Source organism: Vidua chalybeata, chromosome Z, assembly GCF_026979565.1.
Source record: "Vidua chalybeata isolate OUT-0048 chromosome Z, bVidCha1 merged haplotype, whole genome shotgun sequence".
Taxonomy (NCBI): domain Eukaryota; kingdom Metazoa; phylum Chordata; class Aves; order Passeriformes; family Viduidae; genus Vidua; species Vidua chalybeata.
In genome coordinates, this window is record NC_071570.1 from 22292657 (window position 1) to 22320051 (window position 27395).

Genomic DNA, 27395 nt, shown 5'->3' on the forward strand with positions numbered 1-27395 from the left:
ATGGGTAAATGAGCTGAGGAATAGGAAATTTTCTTTTATTTTGGATAGCAATTTATCAGTTTAAATAGACTGGTGCTCCATTGGATAACTTAAGGCCATTTTCTGGTACAATTAGTATGTGTCTCTGAACTAACATCACCAGTTAGTGTGATACAGCAAGTCAAATTATTGTCAGGACTTTCCTAAGTCTTTTTTTTAATTTAGGTTTGGGTTTAACAATAATTGACAATTCATGGCAATATAACCAGATGAGTATATTGAATCTTTTTTCCACACAACTCAAATTTTTAGAGAGTTCCAAGTCTAGTTGCCATGATTAAAAACTACAGTTGCATTTACAGATGGTAAAGTTGAGGGACTAATCATGCTGAAAATTAAATACTCTTACTGTATAAACCTCAAAACTGTTGGACAGTCTTCACTGCTGTGTCCTAAACACAGCACAGAAAATGGAGTAGTGACTTATCCCTATATTTATAAAGTTATAAATTACTTTTTGAAGTTCAGAAAATATTTTTCTATGTACTTTTTCTAAGTATTTTGATATTTTCTAAAACTTCATTTTACATTTTTCTCAGGTTTCACCTTTTAGCATCTAGCTCATTGTATTAATGGATGCTAAAGCCAGCAAATTAATATTATCAATGGTAGATCACAATACATGACTTCTGTCTGGGGGAAGGAGAAGAATGAAATGAAATTCCAATCAGAAGGAAAAGTTCTGGCCAAGTGTCATGTGAAGCATGTAAAACTCCATCTTATTCATTAAGTTTCTCTGAAGCATATGATAAATTCTTGCAAAAGCGTGGCAAATTTTTTTCAAGACTGAGATGCCCAAAATTCATCACTCATGTATATCTTGTAGCTTTCCTAAATGCTGAGTGAAACAGCAGGATGAATTCACCAGTGGTCCTAATACATCAATAATCTCATTGCTTCAAATGGTAAGCATTATTTATAACTGAAATTCATAAATTATAAGGCTAAAAAAACTAAGACCAAGCAGATTTATTCTAGATTCTCAATCTACTGATTTTTTTTTTTGTGAAAATGACTCTTCCATCAGGTTTAAGGCACCTTATTTGTACTTTTGCTCAGCAAAGTAAAGCAATATTAAGAAAACCTATATACATTCAAATAAATAATGAAAAAATTTCCAACTTCCAGGAATTTCAGAATGCTTTGCAAATACTTGTGTTTCTTCCTCATAACACAGAAGAAGAAACTAGGCCAAAGAAAGGTTTATTTATTATGGTCACAAGGCAAGCCATAGTCAGAACTGACACTGAACATATTCAATTTTCAGTTTCCTGCTTCACATATAAGTCCTGATTTCTAAACTGAAAAGAGGAAAACATAATCATTTTTTCCTATTCTTAAAATATTTTTTCAAGACTCTCCTACTATTCAAATTCTATTAAAGAGCAAGAAAAGAACAGCAGAAAAATATTAGTGAAAAAGAAATTATGGGGTCCTACCATGTATTTTAAAAGGTAAAAGAACAACACAAATATTAAATAATTTGCAGCTATTTATGTAGCTTACCCCTTAACAAAAGACAGAAAGGAATGAAATTAGCTATGCAATGTTCTAACAAACACTATGTCCTATTTAAATCTAAACTAAGTAAGCAAAGAAGCATCATGATATTAAAAAATCCCAAACAGCCAAATTTAAATAAAACAAAAACAAAACAAACAAAAAATCAACAACAAAAATCCACACATACAAAAGAAAACTATACAAAGGACAGCACAAAAACAAAAACCACAACACGAAACAAAATACAAACCAAGGGAAAAAACCAAACAGACAAACAAAAAAAAAAAAAAAAAGAACCAAAACCAAACCAACAGCAACAACAAAAAAATCTCATATCTCCAACCCTCAAAAAAAAGCAAAAAAGAGGCAAACCTGCCCAGAACAATGCAAAGAAAAAGCACCAATTCTGGAGGAACTTCAAAAGCAAGAGTTTCTGTTAGTGTTAAGTGACAGAAACCATGCAGCTGTGAACAGTGCTTTGTTGAAGCTGTTTTGAGACACTGGGAAGAGAGGCTTTGTAACAAAGGTTGTTGAGGTTTGAGACGATAGGAGAGGAAGAGAAAGTAGCACAAAATGTCAGTAAGCCAGGAACTGCAGAATTCTCTACAATTTTTCCCCTAATAAATAAAATCTGCTTGTAAATTCCATTTTTCCAGTGAAGACACTGACATGCTCTTGCTATAAGGCATCTTGCAGGCCTATGAACTAAACTCCCCAAATGTTACTATCAGGGTAGTAAAGCGGCAAGTTGAGCACAAAAACAGCAACAACATTTAGGAATGAAACAACGAAACTATTATGGCTACTATCTTGGAACACCAAGTTCAACTATTAAAGACACTCAAATATATAACTTGCAAAAACAGGAATCAAAGAAGCCAGAGCATTATGTATTTCACTTACCACAAAGACAGAAGAGTAACTGAAGCAAACAAAAAATTATTGACTGAAGTATGTATTCAAAATGAGTGAAAATACCCTTAGACATTTTTGGAAGAAATGGAGTATGCGCTTCTGTTGACTAAAGCTCTCGAACAAAAAAACAGACTCACTGATGAGGAACAAAGTCTTTTTTAGCAAGCCCTGGGTTATCAACAAATATATCATTGTCACTAAAGATCCTAGAGAAACATCTGCCAATAGTCATGGAAAATTGAACTTATTCCTAGAAAATATGAGTTTCCAACCAACAAATATGACAGACAAAAAGAAAAGCTCAATGCAAATAGAGATTGCATTCAATTTAAACTCTAATGAAAAAAAATGACAGACCATTCACAGCAACAGAATTTCGTTTCACTCAAGCAAAGAAAGAAATAAAGGAAAAACTATATTGACAATTCAGGCTTTTCCCTTCCCTCCTTTTTTGTCAATTATTTTGTCAAATCACTTTTTTTTTAATCACTCACTCTGACTTCCTATCATAAAGCTTTCATGAAAATGTTTTTAAATTATCCTGATTATTATTAACTGTCACCAAGCTACCATTGTGTTGCATGCTACCTGGAGTCTATCACCTTTAACATTAAATCTTTATTGCAAAAGATGTGTTTTAATTTTAAATGAGCTAAGGGAAATTTGTTGCTTTGATGTAAATTTCTGCATAAGACAGGACACAACCTTTATAAACAGTTAGTCAGTAGGTTAAAAATGCCTTGTCTCAAATAGGATTTACATCTAGATGGGCATACTGGGGTACTTCTTAACACAAAATGCACAACTTTCTCAGAGAAGAGAGTTTCAGCCATCAAAAGACTGCATTTTCAATACATATACATTCATATAGCTACACTAATCTATATAAAATATACTTGAGACCAATGACATACTAGTGCAACTGCTTTGTTTTACCCTGCAGAGAATATGACCAAACACCAACTCCTTCACCATTTTGCCTTCGAGAAGAATGAAAATTAGGTTCTACATTCTTTTTCTTCTTTCCTCTGGTCTCCCTTGAAGGAAAAGATCATTCTTCCACCTTTATTGTACCTTTTAATCTAGACATTTTTATGATTGCTTTTTCACTTGTCTTTTTCAAAAAAACTGTTTTAACAATGTTATTTAAATGGCTGGAGAAAGACGCCAACATGCAGTTAAACAAAAGGAGATTCCATGCACTGCACCTGGGGAGGAAAAACCCCATGAACCAACAGCTGCTCGACCAGAAAGGCCCAGGAAGAACACAGGGCAGAGGTGAGCACCCCAGTTCTCTGCCAGGCTCACTGGGTGTGCTGCCAGCAGGACACGGAGGAATCGTGCCCTCTCCCCTGCCCTGTGAGGCCACACCTGGAGTGCTGTGCCCGCTCTGGGCTCTCCAGCCCATGAGAGATGAGGAGCTACTAGGGAGAGCCCAGGAAGGGCCACAAACACGGTGAAGGAACAGGAGTTCTCTTATGAGGGAAAGCTGAGAGAGTTGGGTCGGTTCACCCTGGAAAGTACACAGCAGCACCAGACTCACCACAGGACCTGACAAACTGAGGAGTTTCAGGCCACCAAAAGACATCTGACACGCCGTGGAGCAGGGTCTTTTCCCTCTGGGGTGTTTGTTGTGCTCACCAGGCAACAGCCAGGTGCCACAGGCTCCTGTATCTGCACACTCGGCCCAGCGTGCGGCCTTCAGCAGGACCCAGGCCCTGCACTGGCAGTGCCCCACAGCACCACTGAGGGCTCCCAGCCACTTCCTCCTTCCCGGACCGCCTCATGCAGGTACCCTGCGCCAGCTGAGTGCCACTGGCCGGGCGGAGCAGTGTGGAAGGGAGATTTCTCCTGGAATGGGGAGCAGCACGCCTGGGGGAACGGAGCAGGAGGCAGGTGTCGAAGGCAGCTGAGGGGCGGCTCGGTCACTTTCCAGTAAGGTCTCCTTTTCCTGCAAGGAGACCCTTCGGGAGGGCCCTGTCTCCCCTCTCTGCCCCACTTCGGGAGGGCCCTGTCTCCCCTCTCTGCCCCACACGGAGACCTTTCGGGAGGGCCCTGTCTCCCCTCTCTGCCCCACTTCGGGCGGGCCCTGTCTCCCCTCTCTGCCCCACACGGAGACCTTTCGGGAGGGCCCTGTCTCCCCTCTCTGCCCCACACGGAGACCTTTCGGGAGGGCCCTGTCTCCCCTCTCTGCCCCACACGGAGACCTTTCGGGAGGGCCCTGTCTCCCATCTCTGGCCCACACGGGGACTTTTCGGGTCTCTGCCGGCCCTGTCCCCCCTCTCTGCTCACGCTCTGGGTTCTCTGCTGCCCGGTTCCCGGCGCCAGAGAAGCTCCGGCACTTGCCCCGTCTCTTGGCAGCCCATGGCGCCCGGTGCCGCGGAGGCTCTGCAGGAGAGCGGCTCCGCCGCGCCGGCCGCCACGAGCGGGGGGCAGCGGGAGGCAGCGGCAGCCGGGCTGTGCTCCATCTGCCTGGGCGCCGTGGACAACGCGGCGCACGTGGACACCTGCCTGCACACCTTCTGCTTCGCCTGCATCCGGCAGTGGGCTGCCGTGCGCGCCGCCTGCCCGCTCTGCAGGCAGCGCTTCGGCCGCATCCTGCACACGGTCAGGGCGGACGACGACTACCAGGAGTACGTGCTCGGCCCGCCCGGCTGCCAGCAGAGCGCCGCGGCCGCGCAGAGTGTGCTCGGCACATCCCCGCGCTGGCGCTACCACCTGCGCCCGCGGCCCCACCGCCGTCCCGCTGCCAGGAGAAGGGGGCGGCCGCCAGGGGACGGAGAGAGAGCTCCAAGAACCTCTGACACCTCTGCCCGATAGGCTGCAGCGCAGCGCTCGACCCGCCCTGCCGGTGGACCTGCCAGCCTGGGGGCGCGGCTTACGGCCCTCATGGGCTTGGAATGAACATTCGGAGGCTTTGCGGAGCACGCGTCTCTCGCGGCATCTTCGTACATTGCATGTGAATACACTAATTCGATGGAGGTCTTATTTTATCTCTGTCTCTCTTTTTCATTACTTTTAGTATTAGTCATAATAGTATTGTTATTTTTTAAATTATTAAAGAGTTCTTATTTCAATCCAAAAGGTTTATTCTTTTTTTCCCAATACTCCTCCCCAGTAAGGAGAGGGTGGTAAGTGGGTGAATGGATCTCAGTTCCTGGCTGGCGTTCTCCAGCTGAAAGAACCCGAGCTTTCATTGGTGCTGGAAAATCAATGGCTTTGTGGACACTGAACAAAGATCCAGAAGCTTTTCAAAGCATGATTTTCTCAAAACCAAAGGAAGCTACTTCAAGCAATGCTTTTTCTAACAGTGCTTTGTTAGTGTAGGAAAACATAAGGGGAGAATGCCTGGAACATGCTGTGAACTTCTTTATATAAATGCTGCAACAGAGCCTCTTTCACTTGACCTCCCGAAGCTTTCCCTCTCCAAGCACCAGAGCATCGCTGCCTGTAGTAGTGGGGAACAAACCAACACCGACCCCCTTTATGCATCCGAAGGAGATCCCCCTGTCTGAGCCCTCTGACCCCTCTCTGACCCTTCTGTACAGCAGCAGCTCAACTCCCCTGGCCCAAACCTGGCTGGGATGCAGGAGAGGGCTGGGTTCAGGCTTCACAAAAGATACTGCTGAGGACCATCTGCTGACCTGCACACTTTGGCTTGGCGTTTTTTGCAGAGCAAAGCTCAAAACTCCAAGCATCCCAGGACTTCAGGAGCCACCCAAGAAGCAGACTGGCATGCAAGCAAAACATAGGTTTCCCTCTCCTCTCTATCTCTAAGTCTTACTGGGCCCATCGCAGTCCCCCACTTTCAATCCTTTCCCCACATACACCAGCACCATATCTGAATATTTCCACAAGCTGCACTACAATCCCCTTTTGCTGTGCTGGGGCAGCTGCACAGACTCTTATCCCACATCCCACATGGGTCCCCAGCCTGCTGGCAGAGTTCCCACAGCCAGTGAGGCCTCTGCACTGCATTCCTGTGGCATCCGTCTCCACTTGGCAGGGAAGGGCCTGGAGGTCCTGAGGACATCAACATACAAATGACACTGGTGGTGTGCCCTGTGGCCAAAAGGCAAAGAGGCTCCTGGGGGCACTGGGAGTGCTGCCAACAGGACAGGGAGGGATCCTAACTGCTCCCCTGACCAGACCCAGAGTGCTGTATTCAGCTCTGGACTCTCCTCCCCAGGAGAGATGAGGAGCTACTGGAGAGAGCCCAGGGAAAGGCCACAAACATGCTAAAGGAACTGAATTCTGTCCCCTTTGAGGAAAATCTGAGAGAGCTGCAATGGTTCAGCCTGGAGAGGAGAAGGTACATGGGGATCTCATCATTGTTTGTAAACACCAGATGCAGTGAGTAAAGAAAAAGGAGCTTGACTCCTCTTGGAGGAGCCCAGTGGCAGAATGGGAGGCAATGTATACAGAGTGAAATGCGCTGCATTTCATTAAATTCCATTTAAGCATGAGATGAAACTTTTTCACTGTGACAATGAACTTGGACTGGGCAATTGTCTGTACATCTAATCACCATACTTGGCCTTCAGTACCCTGAAGAAAACGGAAGCAGAAGGTAATCTTCTTCCCTCTACCACCTCCCTAGGTACTCGGTTGTGCAGAATTAACATGTCAAAATAAGTCAAGACCATCTACTGGACCCTTTACCCTTCTAACAGTTGTGATGAAGTTATGAATGATTACCTTCTATAAAATATGGATGAAGAATGCACTGAAACACAGAAAAAAGCCAAATTACAGTTCCTGGATGGCAAGCTAAATGTACACATGAAGGTCCTTACACAAGATGATGACCAGCATTCCTCTTAACTCAGATAATTTATTGTGCCCTAAGATTGGGAAAATGAACATTACTTCACTGTGCTTTACTGCGCTTAAGTTTTTCAGAAAACAGTAAAAATAAAACACACTAATTCTGCAGCAACATCAGATAAATCAATTTAACTTGTTTATATATTCATCAGCCTAAAAAAGTGAATGAGAAGAGAACAAACTAAGTATTAGCAAGTGTTACAATAGCTAAGAATGCATGCAAAACTGCTGTAAAGAGCTCAAGGAGGGGCATGCAGGCTCATAACTACATAAGAAACTGAAAACCATTTACTAGGGTACCAGAATTGCTTGCTATGTTTTTGGTGTAATTTATTTTATTAAACTAGTCTATAACATGAACTGTCTCAAACCATTATTCTTTGTCTTACTAATAGAGCTAATATATTCAAATACCAGTATAACCTGGAATAAAAACAATGACTTGTCATTAGCCAATTCAGAGGTAGGCTAGATGGTGAAATTACTGGTCCAAGAAGTATCTTGTAGCATTAAACACCACATTGACAATTAAAAGTACAAATTAAACTTTTTCTGATTTTATTCTGAGATTCATGTTGATATGCATTAGATAGGACTAACACAGAACAAGAAAGAAATACAGAATGGGAAATACAAAAGAACAAAAGATGTTCAATATTTCAGAGAATTATTACCCCATAGCACAGGATACAAAGATAATTTTAGAACCAAAACCTGTGTTAATCTGACAGGGCTCACCCCCAGATTGGGGTGACCCTGGGAGGTGGTAAAGTCTCTCCTCCAACCCGGGCCTTCAAAGAAAGACTCAGTAGTCTTCAGTCATTGAGTCTCAAGGTAGTTTGGTTTATTGCATGTTATCTCAAGGCACACACACTCCCTGACATTCTCTCTGACTCCTTCTCCCTCTGTGTCTCTCTCCATCTCTCTCTCTTTTCGTCTCTCCCACCCAAGGGCTGGTGCCATCTTTTATATCACACATTGTGTATTAAATGTTTATAGTTTTTCCCCAATGCCTATCACCTATATTGAACAGTGACTTTCTACTCTAAACCAATCTGTGAGTGCCAACATCACCAAGAACATGGAGGATAGGAAGGAGAAAGAAGGAGGACAGGGCACGCCCAAATCCCTCCATCCTAGAACTTCTGACCTCCATGTACAAAACTCAGACCCCTCTGTACAAGGCCTAAAACCCCCCTGTACAGCACTCAAAAATCCTTCCTTTCACTTTGTGACTACTTCTATTATAATATGTAAACTTTTGTGATTTCTTGTTCTTCCTGCAAGGTTGGTAAATTGTTCCATGGATCAAATTCAAAACCACAGGGGTTTCTGGCTGCCTGCCAGGGTCTCAGATGCTTCTGACCTGGACCCGGAACATCCAGGAGTGTCTGAGGGACACCTTGGGTTCCGATATTAATCTATGTAAAAGAAGAGATGACCACATACATCCATGGTCTTTCTCCCACACTCCTACATTCATGCAGATCCTCCAGCCATTCTCCAGATCCAGGAAGGTAGTATGACCAGAGATACATGTGGTTGCAAACCACAGAAGTATCATCATTTCCTTGGCTAGGCAACTGCACCATTAACATGTTTATACCAGTTTATATACACTGAAACCAACACGACTCCTTAGTGGAGGTTGGGAACATATATGTTCAGAGTTTTGTCCTCATCAGCAAATAGTTAGGAATCACTCTTGACATGCCAAGTGTTCTTAAACTAAAACCTCTTTCACTATGCTATAGTATTTTTAAATCAGCATACAATTAACTTAGCTGGAAAACTTTTTTAAAATACTTTCCTCTTATGGGTAGGGCAAAAGGCTGTATAAATGGACAAAGAAGGGTTACAGACTTCTCTAGAAAGAGTTAAAATGCAATGAGGATTTGCCAAAAATGCTGATCTTCTGTAGCATATAGATTTAAAAGGCATCACACTTATGACAAAGTTATGACAACTTTACTCTTGCCAAACAGTATGCTTAGTTTAAGCTCTTTTCCTTTTTTATTAACCAGAACACAACAAAGAATATGTGTCATTTTATCATTACTCCTTCTGGGTAGCTGTAAGAGATAAAAGGATCGTTTGAGATCTATATGCCTTCTTTCAATAATTACTTTCTAAAGTAATCAGAATTGCCATCAGCCAATTGTTCCTTATGTTTTGACAAAAGATCAGGATTCTGCTTATGAGAGTGACAGTATGATGTGCTGCTTATTCAATTTTCCTGCCAAATTAATAGGAGATATTTTCCCACAACACTGTCAGAAGATAAAGAACTTCTCTAGTCATAAAGTCTAGTAAAAGTAATGAAGCTTCTACATGAAGAAACAAAAATTTGTCTAGCTTCCTCTGGGTTAGTTTCACCCCCGCCCCCAAAACTGAGATAAATAGTTCATTAAGAGTAACTGTTTGATTTTCTTAAAGACAGGTGATTAGATTTACCTCTTCATAACTAGCTTACCTAGAATATTAAATATCAATATTTTTAACTAAGGATTTTGAAAGAGTGCGAAAAAACCTGCCAGAAAGAAAAAATGTGTGTTCCAAAGCTGTAAGATCCTTATGAATATTTTATTCAGATAGACACAAGAAATTATGCGTGGATTTCACATTATTGAGATTCTTTCTTAAAAACTACAAAATGCATTATTTTGCTGATTTTTAGTCCATTTAAAAATCATTTTATCCCACCTTAAAAAAATAAAAGAGCAATTGAAATTTAAAGTCTTTGACTTCACAGAAATATCTTGTTTGCATTTCATGCAGAATAATGTTATGTTACATACCTTCCCTTTGAGAAGCCTCTACGGAGGCTTGATTTGGCAGGGACAGAACTGATAAGACTGAACTAATAGTGCTGTATGATATCCCAGTTGCTTTTTAATCTGTGAAAAGTCTACTACCCACAAAGAAAATGCCAAAAAAGTGTAAGAGATTTCTCGATCAACTCTGTATTAGCTTCCACCTGTTCCATATATTTCTATGAAATGTTCTATACCCACTTGCAAAAAGCCTGAAATCTATCATTAAACAAGCTTGTATCAATTCTATAGGTTAGCAGGGAGTGAAGACCAATCTAACATAATTCAACCTCATTCTAACAAACGATATTTTGTATTTCTGGTTTAAACAAACACCACATCCAAAAAAAAAAAAAAAAAAAAAAAAACCCAAAAAAAAAAAAAAAAACACAAAACAAAAACCAAAACAAACAAACAAAAAAAGACAAAAAAACCAAAACAAAACAAAAAAAAAACCCAAAAAAAACAAAAAAAAACAAACAAAACAAAACAAAAAAAAAAAAAAACACAAAACCAAAAACAAAACAAAAAAAAAAAAAAAAAAAAAAAAAAAAAAACAAAACACAAAACCAAAAAATGTCAACAGCAGTACCTTTCCATTAAGAAATGCAAAAGCCATTTTTCCTGGCTGTTTCTGTTTGTCACAGTAAACTGAGAAGGGAAAATGAGATTTAAAAGAAGAGTGAAAAGGATCAATAAGAAATAGTATTGACTATTGACTACATTACTACATTAAATACAATTTATATAGATTCAGTATTGCAAAACCCAAATAATGCCATCAAATATGCTCTTAAAGACTTGCACTAAGGAAGTTTTCCATGCAACCAGATAATTAAACCATTTCTATCAGTCAACTACTTTAACATAGTACTTAACTTAAAGCAGAATAATCAGAATTTGTTATACATTTCCATCATTTCACTAGATCTTTTCCTTCCTTGCTGCATGTCTAAAAAGTCAAAACAGTTCAATTAAAGAAAACAATAGTTTACATTCTGTAATAGTTTTAATTAAGAATTTCAACTTGAGAAACAGAATTCAGTTCAACTTCCATGCAGTGTCCAAATTTCCAGGTATTTCCATTCCATTTTGAAAAATTGATGAAGAAAGGGAAATCCTCAACTGCGAAGCCTAAAACAGAAGCTCTGCCATCTTGATGTTCAATTGTGCACAAAATAAAATGGTGCTTCCTTGCAGACTTTCCTAAATTTAGGAAATACAAGTCTATCTTCTGATTTGCAGAAGCTTTCTCTCCAAGTTCGGATCTGGCATTCTAACATGAATACACTTTATACTGTCCTCATTGAATCACCACTGGCATTTCATTCAGGCAAAAGCTGTAATTATGTCCTTGTGGTTTTTGGCAAAAGTGAAGACTGATGTTAGTCACATATCCTGATAGTAGGGCCAACTATCAGGAGAAGAAATTAAACTATAGAAAGCATAGAACTGCATATGCAAACATTTTCAATAAAGGATGGAAATGACCACGGAATTTTTATTGTTCTCCTAAATTTATTCCCTTATTTCCTGTTAAACATATGTAAGTCCAAATCCTAGAAAATACCATTTAGAAGTTTTGTGTTCAGCAGGGTCTCTGAACCCTTAATAGGGTTATTTTTTATTTATATTGCATGTGATAAGACCAAATTAGATCATTAAATTTTAACATTCCATGGAGGAATGATAATGGCTTTCTGGTGATGTCAGAATACTTTGTATACAACTTCTGCATTTACTTTTCCAGTGTGATCAGCACCTTATTTTATTGCGCAGATGTCACTCCACCAAATTATTATCAGATTGTTCCATCTCTAAGTAGATAATTCTATGCCATATGTTTTGTAGGAATTAAGATTCTTGCACTAGTACGTACCATATTGCTCTCTCTTACTAAATACAGTTAGAGAATTAATGCTTAATGGACACATGCAGTGAACACTAAACCTGCCGCTGGGAAGGACGTGACACAAAAAAGGGGAACATCACTTGATGTTCTTTTCAGCTGTAACCAACCTATTGGAAAAGAACTGGCAATTTAAACTCAAGACTTGTACATCATGAAATTCCACCAGGGAAGATAGAAGGACTGGGAATTAATGCATTTTAATTCATTGATAAATTGCCTCCAAAGATTCTTCAGCTTCTGTTGACTGAGGATGGAAACTAAGGATGCACCTTGCGTTGCAGAATCAAAAGTTTTGTGAACACAGGTATCTTAAGGGGTAAGTAAAACTGGAGTCAAGAGAGTCACAAACAGAAGAAAAATTAAGTTAAACCAAAAACAATTATTGCAGCCTGCGTCAGGAACACTGCATTCATACAAACTAATTGCAAGTGTCTATGAAGTGTTTGTGCTACAGGACAAAAATGTAGTTAAAGTTGACCTTTCTAAAACTAGATGCCCATCTTCCTGAAATCATTTTTCTCTGAAACATTTACTCAGCAAATAATATACCTGCTACCCTTTATGCTAAAAAGACAAAATGACCCCTCCCAATTTCTTCACTATTGCAGACATCTACAGAAGGCACAGGGCTGGATTTATTGTATGCTATGTCTTCTTTTCCAAGGACAACATTCCTATGGAAAATGTCAACTGCAGTAAACAGAGAGCTAAAAAATCCTATTAAAAGTTCACATTCTTCATACAGTATCAAGTTAAATGAAACATCATCCAACAAAGGCCTGCAATTACCACAGGAATTCACACAAATAACCTCTTTTGTTCAGTACCTACCAAATGAGGTCTGGATTGTGAGGTTCATTTCCTTCTAATGTATATTTCTTTCAGGCTGATTATGGAGGTAATTGGAAAAAAAAAAAAAAGATACCAAGCAGGATATTTCAACTACAAAAAACTATCTATTTTTCCTGGTTTTTTAGGCACAGGTTTTAACTGGGTTGAAATTTTATTGATGCTCCATTTATAGGAATCTTAACAAGCAGAATTGCAACGTCAAGCAAGTGGTTCTAGTCACAAAATGAAAGCAGAATCAAGATGTCTATTTCTACTGCACAAGAAGTAAACTCTTTTATTGTATATCCTTTCTTGGCCTTATGCTTTTGAACTCAGCATTGACCTCTAGAAAAAAAATATGCCTAATTCATTCCTATTATATGGGTTTTCAGTTCTGATTAATATCCGTAGAATTACATGTATGGCCTCCTTATGTCTTTTTCCTCATTTGACCTACCCAGCTGCCCACTCTAATATTAAGAAGAGAAAAAAAAAATTGTTATCATATTCTAAACTGTTTTTAAAGACCCCAATCTGGAAGTTCACTTCCACTAGGCATAAAAATTTAATTGTGATGCTAGCTTAAATATATTCATAGATTGCCTGAGTGATTTTTTCATATTTGTACTGGGATTAACATACTTGCAAGGATAATGTTTCTAAACCCACCAGGTCTGCAATAGCGCTACAGGACTTGATTAGTTACAACTCAAGTACATTTTGGTGTCCTGGATCCAGCCTATACGGAGAAAATCAGAAAGCTAAAATACATTTATAAATAAAATTGTAGCTTTCTTTTCAATCCAGCTTCTGTACCTTTGTCGTCTCTCTGTGTGCTAACTCTGCCCTTTTCAATAAAAGGGTGTTTTCTTCTACTTGCTTTCAAATAAACCTCCTTCCTGTCGACAACTTTTTGAATTAACTTTTTTGGCACACAAATGTTCAGCGTTTCATAGTCTTTCAGGTCAATTTTACTGTGGTCTTCTACAGTGGTAGTGACAGTATTATATCACTGCTACTACAAAAAAAATTGTTACTCATAATATCTGCAACTCCATTTCTTTTATTGAATAACATCCTGTATTCATACAGTCATCAGCTACACAGACCCTAATCTTGGTAATTTCTAGGAGATGAAGTCCCAGCTGCCACAAGAGATCCATCTTTTTACATCACTGAACAAACAAATGAAATTTAAGTGTTGACACTGTGCTGGCTTGTATACCTCTGCAAGAAGCCATGCCACATCACTCTCCTGTCACAACAATATCACTTAGGACCAATGCAACATTTTCCTCCACATTTGAGAAGAGACACCAAGGGGGTGACAGGTTTGCATAACTGAGAAAGACACCTCCCTGCCATGGTTTCAGCATTTTAAAACAGTGGTAATTAATTTCTTCATCAGACAATATAAGACAACATCAGACAATATAAGAATAATTTTTAAATATCCATGATGCTAAACAGCAAAAAATTACCAGTAAGGCAGTCCCATTGCCAACGCTCCACACTTTTGTAGGTCCAGTTTTCATTCATAGCTTGAATACTTGTGCTCAAGGCTTCCTACCCTTGCAGCTGACTTTGTCTACATCCTGTTACTCAAAAAATTTTTATTTGTTCAAGTACAATTTTTAGATTTCTGGGAAACATAAGTTGCTCCACACTTGGAAAAGTTGCATATGTTTTACAATTGAATAAAACGAGAAACAGGTAGCAGATTTGTAACTATTACAGGCAAAAGAATCCATTTCAATCTTCTCTGCTTCAGCTAAAAAAACTCTTTCCCTGAAGTAACCTGTAAGTTCATGAATCCCACAGCCTGCCAGCCAAAAGAGGAAACAAAGCTTAAACCCGTAACTGAGCTCAAACATAACTAGCCAGCCTGTGTGCAGGCCCTTGTTTCAAGATCAGTGACCAATAATTCATACTGCTTTTCACAGTTCTTATAAGTGAAAAGTTTTAATCTTAAAGGAACAAATAACTGAATGAAAAACAATGTTTAAACAATGAAACACTGTCCATGGATATCTGTTTTGCACAAGTCTAGTCCAGATGCCCAAGATCATGTGTGCAGTCTCAATCTCTTTATCTGCCTGTTCTTCTGCAAATTATTCTCATTTTCCTGACAATACTACTTTTCTAATCATTTAAATTGTCTTAATTAATGTCTCCAAGCCATTGCATGAAAATACATCATTATGAGCTAGGCTTGGAATGGATGTTTTCTCAATTAAGAATGTGTGCATTGTTTCTTATCCTGACAAGTGGGAGATTCAGTTACTTCACATAATAATAGCCTTATCCTAGCTTTGTTAACATACTTGCTATTGAATTATGAGTACTCTGCATGTTTTGCACTCCTCAGTTCAAGCATAAACTAAAGCCATCCTTCCAAGCCATACACTCTGTTTAAACACTACAAAATACTGGCAAAAAAGAGAGGTAAGGTTATCAACATAAAATATTTGTTTGACTTCCTACATATTAAAAAAATCTTATATTCCACTCATCTAATTTTGTAAGGCATGGCAACACTTAATGGACACTCTTATAGTTTGCTAATTAACATGGATTGGAGAAAATACAATATAGCCTGTCATGCTTTACTGCCCCCAGTTTAAGACATCTAACAACAACAAAAACAAACAAAACAAAACAAAACCAAAACAGCAACAACAAAATCACCCTGTACTACCTCACCCCCTTTCTTCACTTTGGAAGACTAATTTCCTTTTAGCACCTTTTGCTTAGATCACATCTAGGTAACTGTGTCGAGTTCCCTCTCTTTAAGAAAAATGTAGCTAAGAAAGAGTAAGTTCAGCAGAGGTTCAAGGCAGTCAGAGAAAAGAGCATAAGAAAACCAAGTGAGATGAGCACATTTAGCATGGAAAATGTTTTCAGGGAAACCAACAGTACCCCTCTGCTACTTGAGAGATTACCAAGAGAACAGAGTAAGAGTGGTGGATGACAAAAGGGTGAGAGACAGTGGTCATTTATTGAAATACAAGTGGGTAGAGATGGGGAATAAGAATTTTTCTCCATGAGGACAGATTGGCCTCAGTGGAACCAGGGTCCTGAATTATTCTTTGATCCTATGAAACACACAGAACAGCTGACAACTTCATTTACGTATCTTTACATAGCAGGCTCATAAACATATACTGAAAATGGTAATTTCCACAAGATTTAAAAGCCAGTAAATTTTCTCCATTAGTGATAACAGAAGGTGAATTTTGAAACTCTTTAGTTATGGTACACATTAACTTTTATAAATTCTACTAGTTAGAAAAAGAAGACAAATTAAAAGACATTGGTTGTATTATGACATAAAATGCAAGTGATTGTTTAACAAATCCATAAGCTTAAAGAGTAGCATATTCTCAGAGGAAGAAGTGGGAAATACTTTTTCCATAATACTGATAAAGAGTCAAATCACAAAAAGCAAAAAAACCCCAAGAAAACTCAGCAGGTCTAGTAATAATACTTCACTTGATGTCTGAGTATCAGGTCTGAGGGTTTCTCCTCAACTAATTTAAAACCTATCAATTCTGAACATCAGGAAATTTCAACATTTAAATGTAGTGGTCAACATGCATTGAGTATAGTTACAACAAACTAGAGTGCAAAAACATTATTTTTCCTCCTACATGGTTATGTACAATTTTAATGTAATCATAAATTGGTCAGAGTTTTAGTAGTCATTTAGTCTAATACTTTGGACTCAAAACTTCAGTCATATATTAGAAGCAGGCTTTCTTTTGATAAAGTAGTTGTCCCTGATATATTTAAGCTTTCTTATTGCTCATAATACTTCATGACTGCTTAGAGCAATGCAGACCACTGCTACTTAAAAACTAACATTTTAAGAAAAAACAGACTGTCTGAAGAAAAGAGCTATCATTAATTGCATACAGATTACATAAAGTGACTCATTATGTGGACCTTCTGATAGGATTGTATCCCTGTTCTCACAGGCCACAGTCTAGCATAGGACTTCTATCAGCATGACTGAACTGAAATGAACCATTTTAACCACAGCTGCAAATGCACGCCAAGAACAATCTTTTGAATGTGTTTTTCAGCTTCTGGGAATGACAGAAGAGCTGTTTGTTTCCATCAGGTGAACCATCAAGTTTCTTTTAACTGCAAATGAGATCAAGAACCAGGAACTGTATGTGTAGGAAACAATGAAAAGCTGACCTTTTCTCCAACTATAATCTTTGTATATAGCACTTATTTTTTCTTCAGATTCCCAAAGTTTTTTTGAATGAGTTTCTCAAGAATAAACAACTATAATAAATCAGACTTCTCTCATCTAACAATTCTAACAATGGTATCTCTCAAAAAAGCACTGGGTCTTTTGTCTGGGCAATTGCTGTCAGACATGTTTAATGTGGAAATCTAGGACTCCCTTAAACAACATTTAGAAGCAAAATATACAGAAACATAGCTTTAACATTTTTCCCATGGCACAGTGACCTCAATAACAACAATTTCATACATAGCATTCATGCAGTTTTTTCAGTGCATAGGGATTTTGAAAGTCAAACTAAACAGACTTGAAAAAGAAAGTAATAATTACAAAGTGTTCTGGTTTGAAAGCAAAACCAGTGAGAGACTCCAAGTCAGAAATACAATTTATTGGGAAAAGGAAAAACAAAAGACAAAAATACACACAATGATACAAAAGGAAGACCACTGGCAAAGTCAGAATACAACCTGACACCCCTTTGGCCAGCGTGCTGGTAGCAGTCCAAATTGGAGTGGCTGCAGTCCTCTTGGGGTGGCAGATGTGGTTGCTGTGTCTTCTTGGAAACCTGTGGAAAGGCTGCCTTTCTGTCTAGAAATTCCTGGATTTATCCAGGTGGGAATGCCTAGCTTCTCCCCCTGGGCAGAGCATCTCACAATGGGCTGATGTTATTTTGAGTCATGAGGTGTGTCCTTAATCACCTGTTAAACAGAACTGGCTCCTGGAGAGTGTTATCTCTGAGTCATGTGGCAAGACATTGATGGGCCCATTAACAGGAGATAAGGAAAATGTCCAGATGCAACTGCTACTCGGATGGTAATAGGAAACATCTTGGTGCTCAGTCTTGGACACAAAGCAAAGCATACAAGAGGAAAAAGACAGTACATGTATTTTACTGTTCTTTCCCTCACCACTAACTCTGAAGGCAGCTTTACAATAATTTTGTAAGTTTATGTTACAAAAGCTGTTGCCTAAGACTGCAATTAATAACAAAACACTTATTATTTTCATTAAACAGATTTTTTAATAATAGAAACCAGAAACTTCAGTGTGACTATACAGGAAAAGAAGGTACAGTGGCAGCTTATGTTAACATACCTGTACTAACCTCCATGAATAAGCATAGGTTAAAAAGAATTTAAAAAAAAAGGGGGGAAGAACACTAGTTTAAAATCACCACAGCTATCCACAGTTAGGACAAGTACTTTCATTTCCCAGGCATGTTAAAATTACAGAAATTCACTACCACTTAAATAAATACACATGTGCTAGCACAGACCAAGATTAACTTCCGTTTTGCAGTTTGACATGTGCTACAAGCCAATATTAATGCAATCTAATGCCCTCAATACCTCACATTTCAGTGCAGAACAAGTCAGTCCATAAAGCAACACTGGTTTTCCCAGAGAATATGCTGTACCTTAATAATCAGCTATGGTATCCAGAGAATTATGTTATTCTGCATTTGTCCCTAAGAACAGAAAGGCATATCTTGAATTCCCAGCATAATAAAAACCAAAGCCAAAAGTAGCATAGATGTAATGTCACATTTTTAAATGTAAATGTGGCAGGCATTTAAGGAAAGACAGATTCCAAAATGAAATATAGCAGGGGGATTAGCAAAACCACTATGATTCAAATAACAATGAATTCTCCAAGGGTTCAAGCTTATCTGAGTCTCAGCAGCAGCATAACAAGCAAAAGTCCAAATCACAGAGGCAGGGATTTTAAAGCACTACATCAACACATATATACCACTAAATAAATCATTATCATGAAAATGTAATTTCTTAACAACAACTCTGGATGACAAACCTTTGCTTTAAGAGAAAAACCAAAATAAAAGCAGAAACTGAAAATTGTCTAAATAGTATAAATCACCACATTGTGTGCCTACAGCACCATGGTATTGGCAGGGGATAACTGCAGGGGCAGCATTCATGGAGAGAGGCCTGAGGTTGCCCAGTGCTGGACATAACCCATTCCAACCAGCCCTATGGACCAACCCTGAGGCATGACTGAGCCCTGCAGCCAAGGTGAAGAAGACTCAGAAAAAATATGCCTAACAAAGGGAAAAGCTAGGAGGAGGAGGGAACACAAAGAAGAGTGAGAAATGGCAGGGAACACCAAGGTCAGAGGACAAGGGAAAGAGGTCTCCATGGCAGAGCAGGTACTCCCCAGCAGTCTGTGGAGAGTTCATACCAAAGCAGCTGGAAGCCTAAAACAACTGTGACCTTTGGGCAAAGCCCACACCGAAACAGAGGAAAAATGGAAGAAGGCAGAAATGGCACAGAGGAAATTCCTGTACACTGAGCATACACTCTTTTCTCCCCCGCAACCCTCAGGAAAGCAAACGGGGAAAGGGTCAGGAAGGAAACGTGAAGTTCAACCTCAGAGGCAGAAGAAGAAAGGTGTTGTTTTAAAGTTTACCCAATAAAAATACACAAATGTATTTTAATTGGCAACAAATTAAATTACTTTTCCACAAGTTGAGTCCCCAACAGTAGATGGTGAGTGAGCAAGCAGATGGGTGGGTGTTTATCCTTCAGCTGAGGCTAACTCATGACAGTGGGTTGAGTTGAGAACAGGAAAACAAACTATACAAGGCCAAATGCACTGCACTGTTTTCCCTCAGACCTAATAATATTATGAAGAACTGATTTCTTTTGTGGAAAAAAATTGTAAGTGTGGCAGACAGTGTTAAAATTCTTAGTAAGACATGCAGTCTTAAAACTCTCAAGAAACTGGAAAAATTTTCCAAGATTATAACTGACAGTTTACTATTTTATTCTGCAAAAGGTGAAGCAGTTTTCTGTGGGTTTGTTTCAAAACTATATTGATTTATGTGATGTATATTATTATGATACTACACTTAATGCAGACAAAATATTCCAGGCAGAAATCTGTGCTTCAGCTGATAAAGAAGTAGGAAAATCTGACAGCTAACTCAAGGCAGAAGGATTTATCCTGAATAATTTCAATTTTAATCCACAAATTTAATCTCTTGTTATATGGTCAAATTAATATTGCTGGGAAATCTGGTCGTTTCCACTATCTGTTTTTAACAATATTATTGTTCCATTATGAAATGTTTTGGCCCTCTGTTATCTCTTCTTTGGTCATTCAGATTCTTGCCTTTAAGCTTGTAAAATAAGTAAATCTTAAATGGACTTATCTTTTGTTATTCTTGAGAGTCAATCAGTGGGACTCTACTGTAATTTTTCACAATTACAATCACTTACACATTCTGTGTAAGAAATTACAATCCTCTTTTAAGTTACAATATCAATGTTTGTTTGCTTTTTGTTTCCATAAAATCAGTAGTTTTCTGATGATTATTCAATTTGAGTCATAAGTCTACAAGTTCTCCTCTCCCAAAAGATGGCTTTTTATTATGCAAAGCACAGGACTTTTACAGTTTCTCAATTTACAGAGTGCTATAAAAAGAATTATTTTTCTTTAACATAATAGAAAACTTGTTCAACAGAAATCAGCTCACACCTTTTTTCCAAGGCTGTCTCACTTGACTCTTCAACTATCTCCTTATCCAATTAAGCACTGTTGACAAGAGCACTGCTGAAAGCTACGAAAGAAGCCGTATCGAATCTTCCTTGGCAACCATGACATAGGCCACTGAAGGATTATCACTGGGTTCCCAACAGCTATGCAGAAAACCCATGCCGGTTTTGCACCAACATTTTATTAGAAGAATTTTCATAGTCTAATTACTACCAGCCTGTATCCACCCAGAAGCCACAGCAACGTAAGCTACAACATAGGCAGATTTCTATTGTATGAACTTTGCCCATGGCAGATTTAGAAAAAGCAAAAAGCAAAGTTGCCAAGAGCTTTCAGCACCTTGCATATGCTGCAGCTCTCACTGCTCCTGCCAGCTGTACAGCTGAACCAGTGATAACGCCGGCTGGAAATTTTAGAGTAAACAGACATGACTCCAAAGGGATAATACGAAATGAGCTTCTGGCAAAATAGTAAGATAAATTTTTAAAAAAAGAAAACCTAGTAAGCTGAATGCACCACAAAGAGCAGAAATAGTTTTGTAGTAATATCTATGAGGAAACTCCTGAATGCATTAGGTAGCATACCATGATCCTAAATAACTATGTGCCAGGCAGCTTTCACACATGTGTTTTCAAAGCATTATAAATAAAGAGTAAGTGCCAAAGTCATTATTCTTCTTTCCCTGAGCTAAAGAGTATCAGGCACATGCAGCTACTGTTCATGCTAATCATCACTGCTGTAAGACAGAGCAGCAAAGAAACAGATCTGTTTGGTATTTCTGACTAGTAATTTCTCCCTAAGAGTAATTTAGCTAATAAAATGTAGTATGCAACAAGCCTTTAGAACCTACTAATCATACTTTGCAATAGTCTTCCTGAACAGTGGGAAATGATATCATTTTATATCTTGTAATTCATAAATAGAACATTTCTCTTATGTTAGTCCGGATGAACAAGTACCATCAGTACAAACAGATTTTTGTACATTTGGCCATGACAAACAGAAACAGATGGGTATCCGTTTTCTAGCTACTACGTAGAAAAAAAGAACATATGCAGGTTTCTTAAAACACAGTAAAGAAAGTTTTTAATCAATGTTGGCATTTGCTGTGCACCAGTCTCTCTTTCAAGAATCAGGATTAGAAAATGCACTATAACACATTATTTTCATAGACCAATTTGTTTGGTCTTCCAACAACAATGAAAGCCAAGCTGGATTCTCAGCAAGTGTTGAACAGTTTTAAAGACCATAAAAGTCTGAGTAGGGAAAAAAGAAGCTGAGTACACAGCCAACCACATTTTGTAAAGCACACACAGGCATACTCTTAGGAACCAGAAAATAACACTAAACACCACCAGGCTAAAAAGGCTTTAGCAAGAAAATTGGAGGTAATACACATAGTATAACAAAACCAGAGTGTTTATATTAGTGCAAAAAAATTCTTAATATACAGATTCTATACTAATATCAATTCCTTTTTTGAAAGGTGTCTTTAAAGATAAAGATACTCAGCCATAAGTCTCTGTGACAATCTGGCTGAAAAAAATGTTTGTGATGACAAACAAGTTAATTTTTCTCAAATCTTTCATAACATCAAAACAGAACAGTTTTAGGCATAGGTATTCCATAGCATTTCACAAAAGAATCATAAAAGTCATGGAATAGCAATCTTTAGACTGAATATAAATTTCTGTGTTGAGAAATTAAATTTGAAACACAGACTTAAGGGAGAGAAGAACAAGAAATTTGAGGATTTCTCACAAGCAGAATCTTAGGTATTTTTTTGCCATATCCAATATTACTTAACAAGCAAAACTTCAGAAATAACCAGAGAAGTGAAGGACACCAAATTGAGCTGAAACTCCCAATTTACTTTTTTCAGTTAAGAAGAGAGTTTTAGTATACTTGATAGCAGACAGGCACTCTCTCCTCAAAAATTGCTGAGTTGAAGAGAAAGGACTAAAACCACAACTTGAGCTACTCAACAAAGGAAAGTTTTTAAGGTTGTTTTAAACTACATGGAATTTAAAGATGGCAGTTAATCCTGTTTACTAAAAGAAGGCTGTTCTCTACCACTACAATATATGAGCATACTCAGCCTTTTAACAAGAATATTCCTTCATTTCCCTGACACTCCAGTTTAAATCAGGCCTGAGTTTGACCCAGTCTACGTTGATACTCTTCACCAATTTGCAAAAAACTATTTTCTGTCACTTTTCCTCCTTAACAAGGGAACAGATATCACTGTGGTTGTGATTTTTTCTGTTATTAATTCAGTTTAAGTTTCTTCGTTTTTTTTTTAATTTTATAATGTATATCCTTTTTTCATCTTTGTAATTAACATATATGGCTAGCTTGCAACATTTAATTTTATGATATCTGAGATAATTTACCCAAGCTGGTTAAGGTAAGAAAAAAATGTTAATCACAATTTGCAATTTTAGCAAGTTTTTCTAACAAAAAGGAAAACCCTAATATGCAATTATTGGAAGAACTTGTTGAGATTTACTACCTAAAAGAAAACATGAGATGAATTCAGCAAAAAATAAATTTTCAGTTCTTAAAATCAAGTGTAGAAAACCCAGAGTGTGATAAATCTCCTATAAATTAAGAGGATTTTCCCTTAGAGACAGCTGATAGAGAATTGATAGATATTTACAAACTTCTTCATCAATTTAGTATACAATAAAATTTTCCAAAAACATAACTTCTCAGAACTTATGTACACACTAAAAACATTTACCTGCTAACAATAGCACAAATTTCTCATGTAGAACTTCCAGTGAGCATACATGCAGACATAAAGAGATTAGATAGATAGACAGACGGACACATACGTTTCTAAAATTCCACAGACTTTATGGTTAAATAGCTTTTAATCTCTTGGCAAGAAATTCCTGAAGGAAAAATAAATCCACCTCTATTTACTCTCTACCAGATCACACAGAGAATGTGTTGGTTGTTACTTGCATTTGCTTGAATACAGGTGTCACACAAAAAGGACTTACACTCTGAAACAGTAAATATATTGCAGTTGGGGAACTTCAGAATCTGTTTATTCCACATTGAAAGACATTTCTCAGAGCTCTTTGTACTACATAAGCTCTTAAAAATATCTAATAACAGATATTTCATGATCCAAAAGCTTTCAGTAAGAAAATGTTTTCCTAAAAGGTATTACAATCATATTTCATGCAACTGAAGTATAACCTTTTTTGTATTTTATTTTGCTTGGACAGAGAGAACAAAGAAATTACATCACCTTTAAAGAAACCTCATGAAAGGCTTGTAATATCATGCTTCAGTTTTCCCTTTTTCAGACCAAGCAAACCAAATTATTTCATTGTTCGTGTAATTCTTACTACCTACTAGTGCCTTCTACTACTCTCTCATTTTTATATTAGTATTTACTAACATCTTCTACCCAAACAGGAAAGAGCCTCTCCAAGTGAGACTTCATCAGCTTCAGGTGAAATAGTCCACTTACATGTTTTCCATAATAATGCTGTTGTTAATGGAAGAATTCGCAGAAAGATGAAAATTTTCATTATTCAACCAGTATCAGCAATATAGGTAACTAGAGAAGAATTTGTGCTAAGCCCTGAATTCTCTTTAACAAATTCAACACATTTAATATCAGGTGTGTACACCTGGCAAAAATCAGTGTATTTAGAAAATGTCAAACTTTCAATTACGTATTGTCATGATAAACCAAGTGCTGTAGTAAGAAGCATTACTTTGAGCTGAAGCTTGCAATAGCACATAGATACTATGTTTTGTTTATACCCAAAAGTATTTCCCTTATGTTTTAAATTTTCTTTCTGGGTCAAAAGCACAACTAATTTTACCAGTTTAGAATATTATCTTCACTAAAAAAATGCATGCTGATGACAATACCATTCTTTGAACACAACAGGACAAATAGGTAGTAAATACTGCATTGAAATAACTAAATTCCCCATCACAAAGGACCTTCATGATTCCTGAGAAACCAGAAATTTGTGAATGTTTGAAAACTAAGGAAGTCCTGCTCCTTTGTCCCAGAAAATGCTGTTCAGTTATCCTTGCTTTTCCTCAGGGAAATTGTGGCAGTTAAAAATAACTTTGTCAGCCAATGCCGAAGACTTAACACTATCTTCACTACTAAACTCTTAACAGTTGAAGCTATTGTGGCAACTACCTGGAGGGTCTGCTGCAGACACTCCTAATCTCCGAAACCAGCTCTCATGCCATTTGCCCATTAACTTCAGTATTAGAAGTTGGCAGAGTACCTCTTACTTACCTGCTTACCAGAAAAAAAACAGTTCTTAAAATAATGCCTGAAACCCACTCTCTTCCCCTTATGACCTAGCTGTGGGAAGGAGATCAGCTAAATCCACAGTAGAAATCAAAAGCAAAAGCAGAAAAACTAAGAGAATGTTATTTTTGGTGACAATGGTCCAGTGGCCACAAGTAAACCCACAATGCCTTCAGATACTATGTGAAGGCACTGGACCTTCAACAAGGTAAGGTGATAAATGTAAAACAATACCTGGTATATCCTAATTTTAAATGTTTTATTTGCAAGCAAAGAAAACTCTCTTGTAGCAGAGTTATTTTCTGTAAATGCATATTTAGGCATATTTTGCCTATAATGAAGACTACTTTATCTTCTAACCATGGCAATTAGTCTCTATCATAATTTACCTGCATCTCCCATAAATTCCTGTATCCTTAGAATAAAGCTGGTGCAAGATCATTTGACATTCTGTCCAGTAAGAGGCATAAAATATATTCCTTGCATAGTATGACAATAAACAGTAGTTTGGGAAAACAGTAATATAATAATGACATTTTTTTGCAGATAATATAAACGTGTGCTAATGCACTGGCCCAGATTCTACTCTGTGCTTAAAAGATTCAGAGGAAATCAGAAATTGCTTCAAATGATCACTATTTCTTATGCATTTTCCTTTCTTTAGTCCGTAGCTGGAGGCCAGCTGTCAAATAATAAATATTGCACCCTTTAGGCTGCTTTTCCTCCTGTTACAACAGTTTCTTTCAAAGAAATATCCACTGATAGACTGAGAGTCTCTGGTTCCTTGCCACAGGTCTAACTGAGGGTGAAAAAACAAGATCACCAGCCTACTGTAGTGGCTCCACATCACTCAAAGATTCCTTTACATAAAAAAGTTTCAGCCTGGTGAAGTCTCCCAGGTTTCCTTCTAACATGGAAAAGGGGGGTGAAACACAGGAATTTCTGGATATAATCCATTACCTTAATTTTAAAAACGGATATGTCTTAAGAATGTGGAGATAGTATTACATCACATTTTATCAACTGCTACACTTAAAAATTTGAGATAATTGAGGAGGGACACAGAGAGGCAGAGTATTTTTAAAACAATTTTTAAAACTAAGGAAAGAAAAGAAAGGTTGGAGTAGTTTCTATGACAGTACAGTTTTGTGGAGAGGAATGTTCAGAGTAAACGAAATTCAAAAGTGGTTAGAGATAACTTAATACATCTTTTCTGAAGCTTTTAATGTTACATCATTCCAAACTCTTAAGAAACTCTAGTGTGTCACCTATATATTACATCCTTTAAAGCTAAATCATCTTCAGGATTGACTCCAGCCGTCTAGCAGCTTAAGGATACCACTAATGCTGAAACATCAACCATTCCTAGTGTTATTCAGGTCTATGGGATTTGGCAGAAATTTAGCTGCTGTAATGTTCACTCACTAGAGGCAAAAAAGGTTAGAACTTCTAGGTGTAAATCACAAGACTACTCAAAATTCTTCACAATTAATAATTTTAACTTAAAATACTGTTTGACTACTGTTTTCAAGTGAATAAGTCCATGATATTAATGTAAACACCTTCCAAGATGGAGTTCAGCTTCAATAACTAGTTTAAATTACTTTCAAAGTACTTTAGTTCTAGTAGCTTATAAAGCAGCTTGTGTAAGTTTAAAGATGACTATTTGATTTTCAGATCACAAAACTGTAACATCCAACAGTGATGTATAAGAGACTGTTAGAGAAAGAACATTAAAATGAATTAGAACTTGATCCTGCTAAAGTCTCAGCAACTCTGGAAGGTGCTGGGTGCCTAGATGCTCCTTTTGAGTGCAAAAAAGCTCAAAAAAGGAGTGCTGTGTCTGAACACTGCTATGACTGAGCTCTGACTGTGTTCATACAGACACACAAATCAACCAAGACTGCTTCCCCACGAGCCATGTATTTTTACAAGTTCTATGTGAACAAAATTGTTTAAAATATTTTCATGCATTGAAAAGACAACATTAAGAAAACAACACCTTAGTTGTATTTCATTACATTAGTATTTCATTACATTAGCTGATGCACAGAAACAGACTAAGATTTTTTCTTATTTTGGGATGGGGAGAGGGAAGAATGTTGCTCACTACTTCACGGGAAATAATCCTGTCATTGAAAAAAAGACAATACCAAAACACTAACACATAACTCTGCCAGGACCCAATTTTAAAGGTCTTGCTTGATTGTCTTTCCTCAAATATTTAAACACATTCCTTAAGCCACATAAATGTAGTGGGGGAAACGAGGGGGGAAAAAGGGGAAAAAACCTACCCTATCTGTCCCATTTATATACAAGAAAGCAATAAAACAAAAACCTCTACGTCATGCATTCTGTGTGAATATTAACATTTCAGTCATTAATTAGTGCCACATGGCACTGAGTTTTATTTCAGATAATAAATTGAAATTGCAGTTGCTTTACTATTTTTCTTCAACACATCTTTTTGTAATTGAAAGTGCATTG

General features: G+C 37.8%; 2 protein-coding genes across 8 annotated transcripts in view; one reads left to right on the plus strand and one right to left on the minus strand.

Annotated features, from left to right (window-relative positions):
* KDM4C (lysine demethylase 4C) overlaps window positions 1–27395 on the minus strand; it is a 247789-nt gene that overhangs the window by 127841 nt on the left and 92553 nt on the right. The gene's annotated exons all lie outside the window — the stretch shown is intronic.
* On the plus strand, window positions 3658–5516 carry LOC128782374 (E3 ubiquitin-protein ligase Topors-like). Of its 2 annotated transcripts, none has more exons than XM_053932690.1 (2): window positions 3658–4248; window positions 4819–5516. In XM_053932690.1, exons 1-2 carry the CDS (start codon window positions 4243–4245, stop codon window positions 5275–5277), a joined length of 465 nt encoding a protein of 154 aa, XP_053788665.1. In that variant the 5' UTR covers window positions 3658–4242; the 3' UTR covers window positions 5278–5516. The 2 variants fall into 2 exon arrangements, with proteins under 2 accessions (XP_053788665.1, XP_053788666.1); XM_053932691.1 differs by having other exon boundaries at window positions 3661–4392.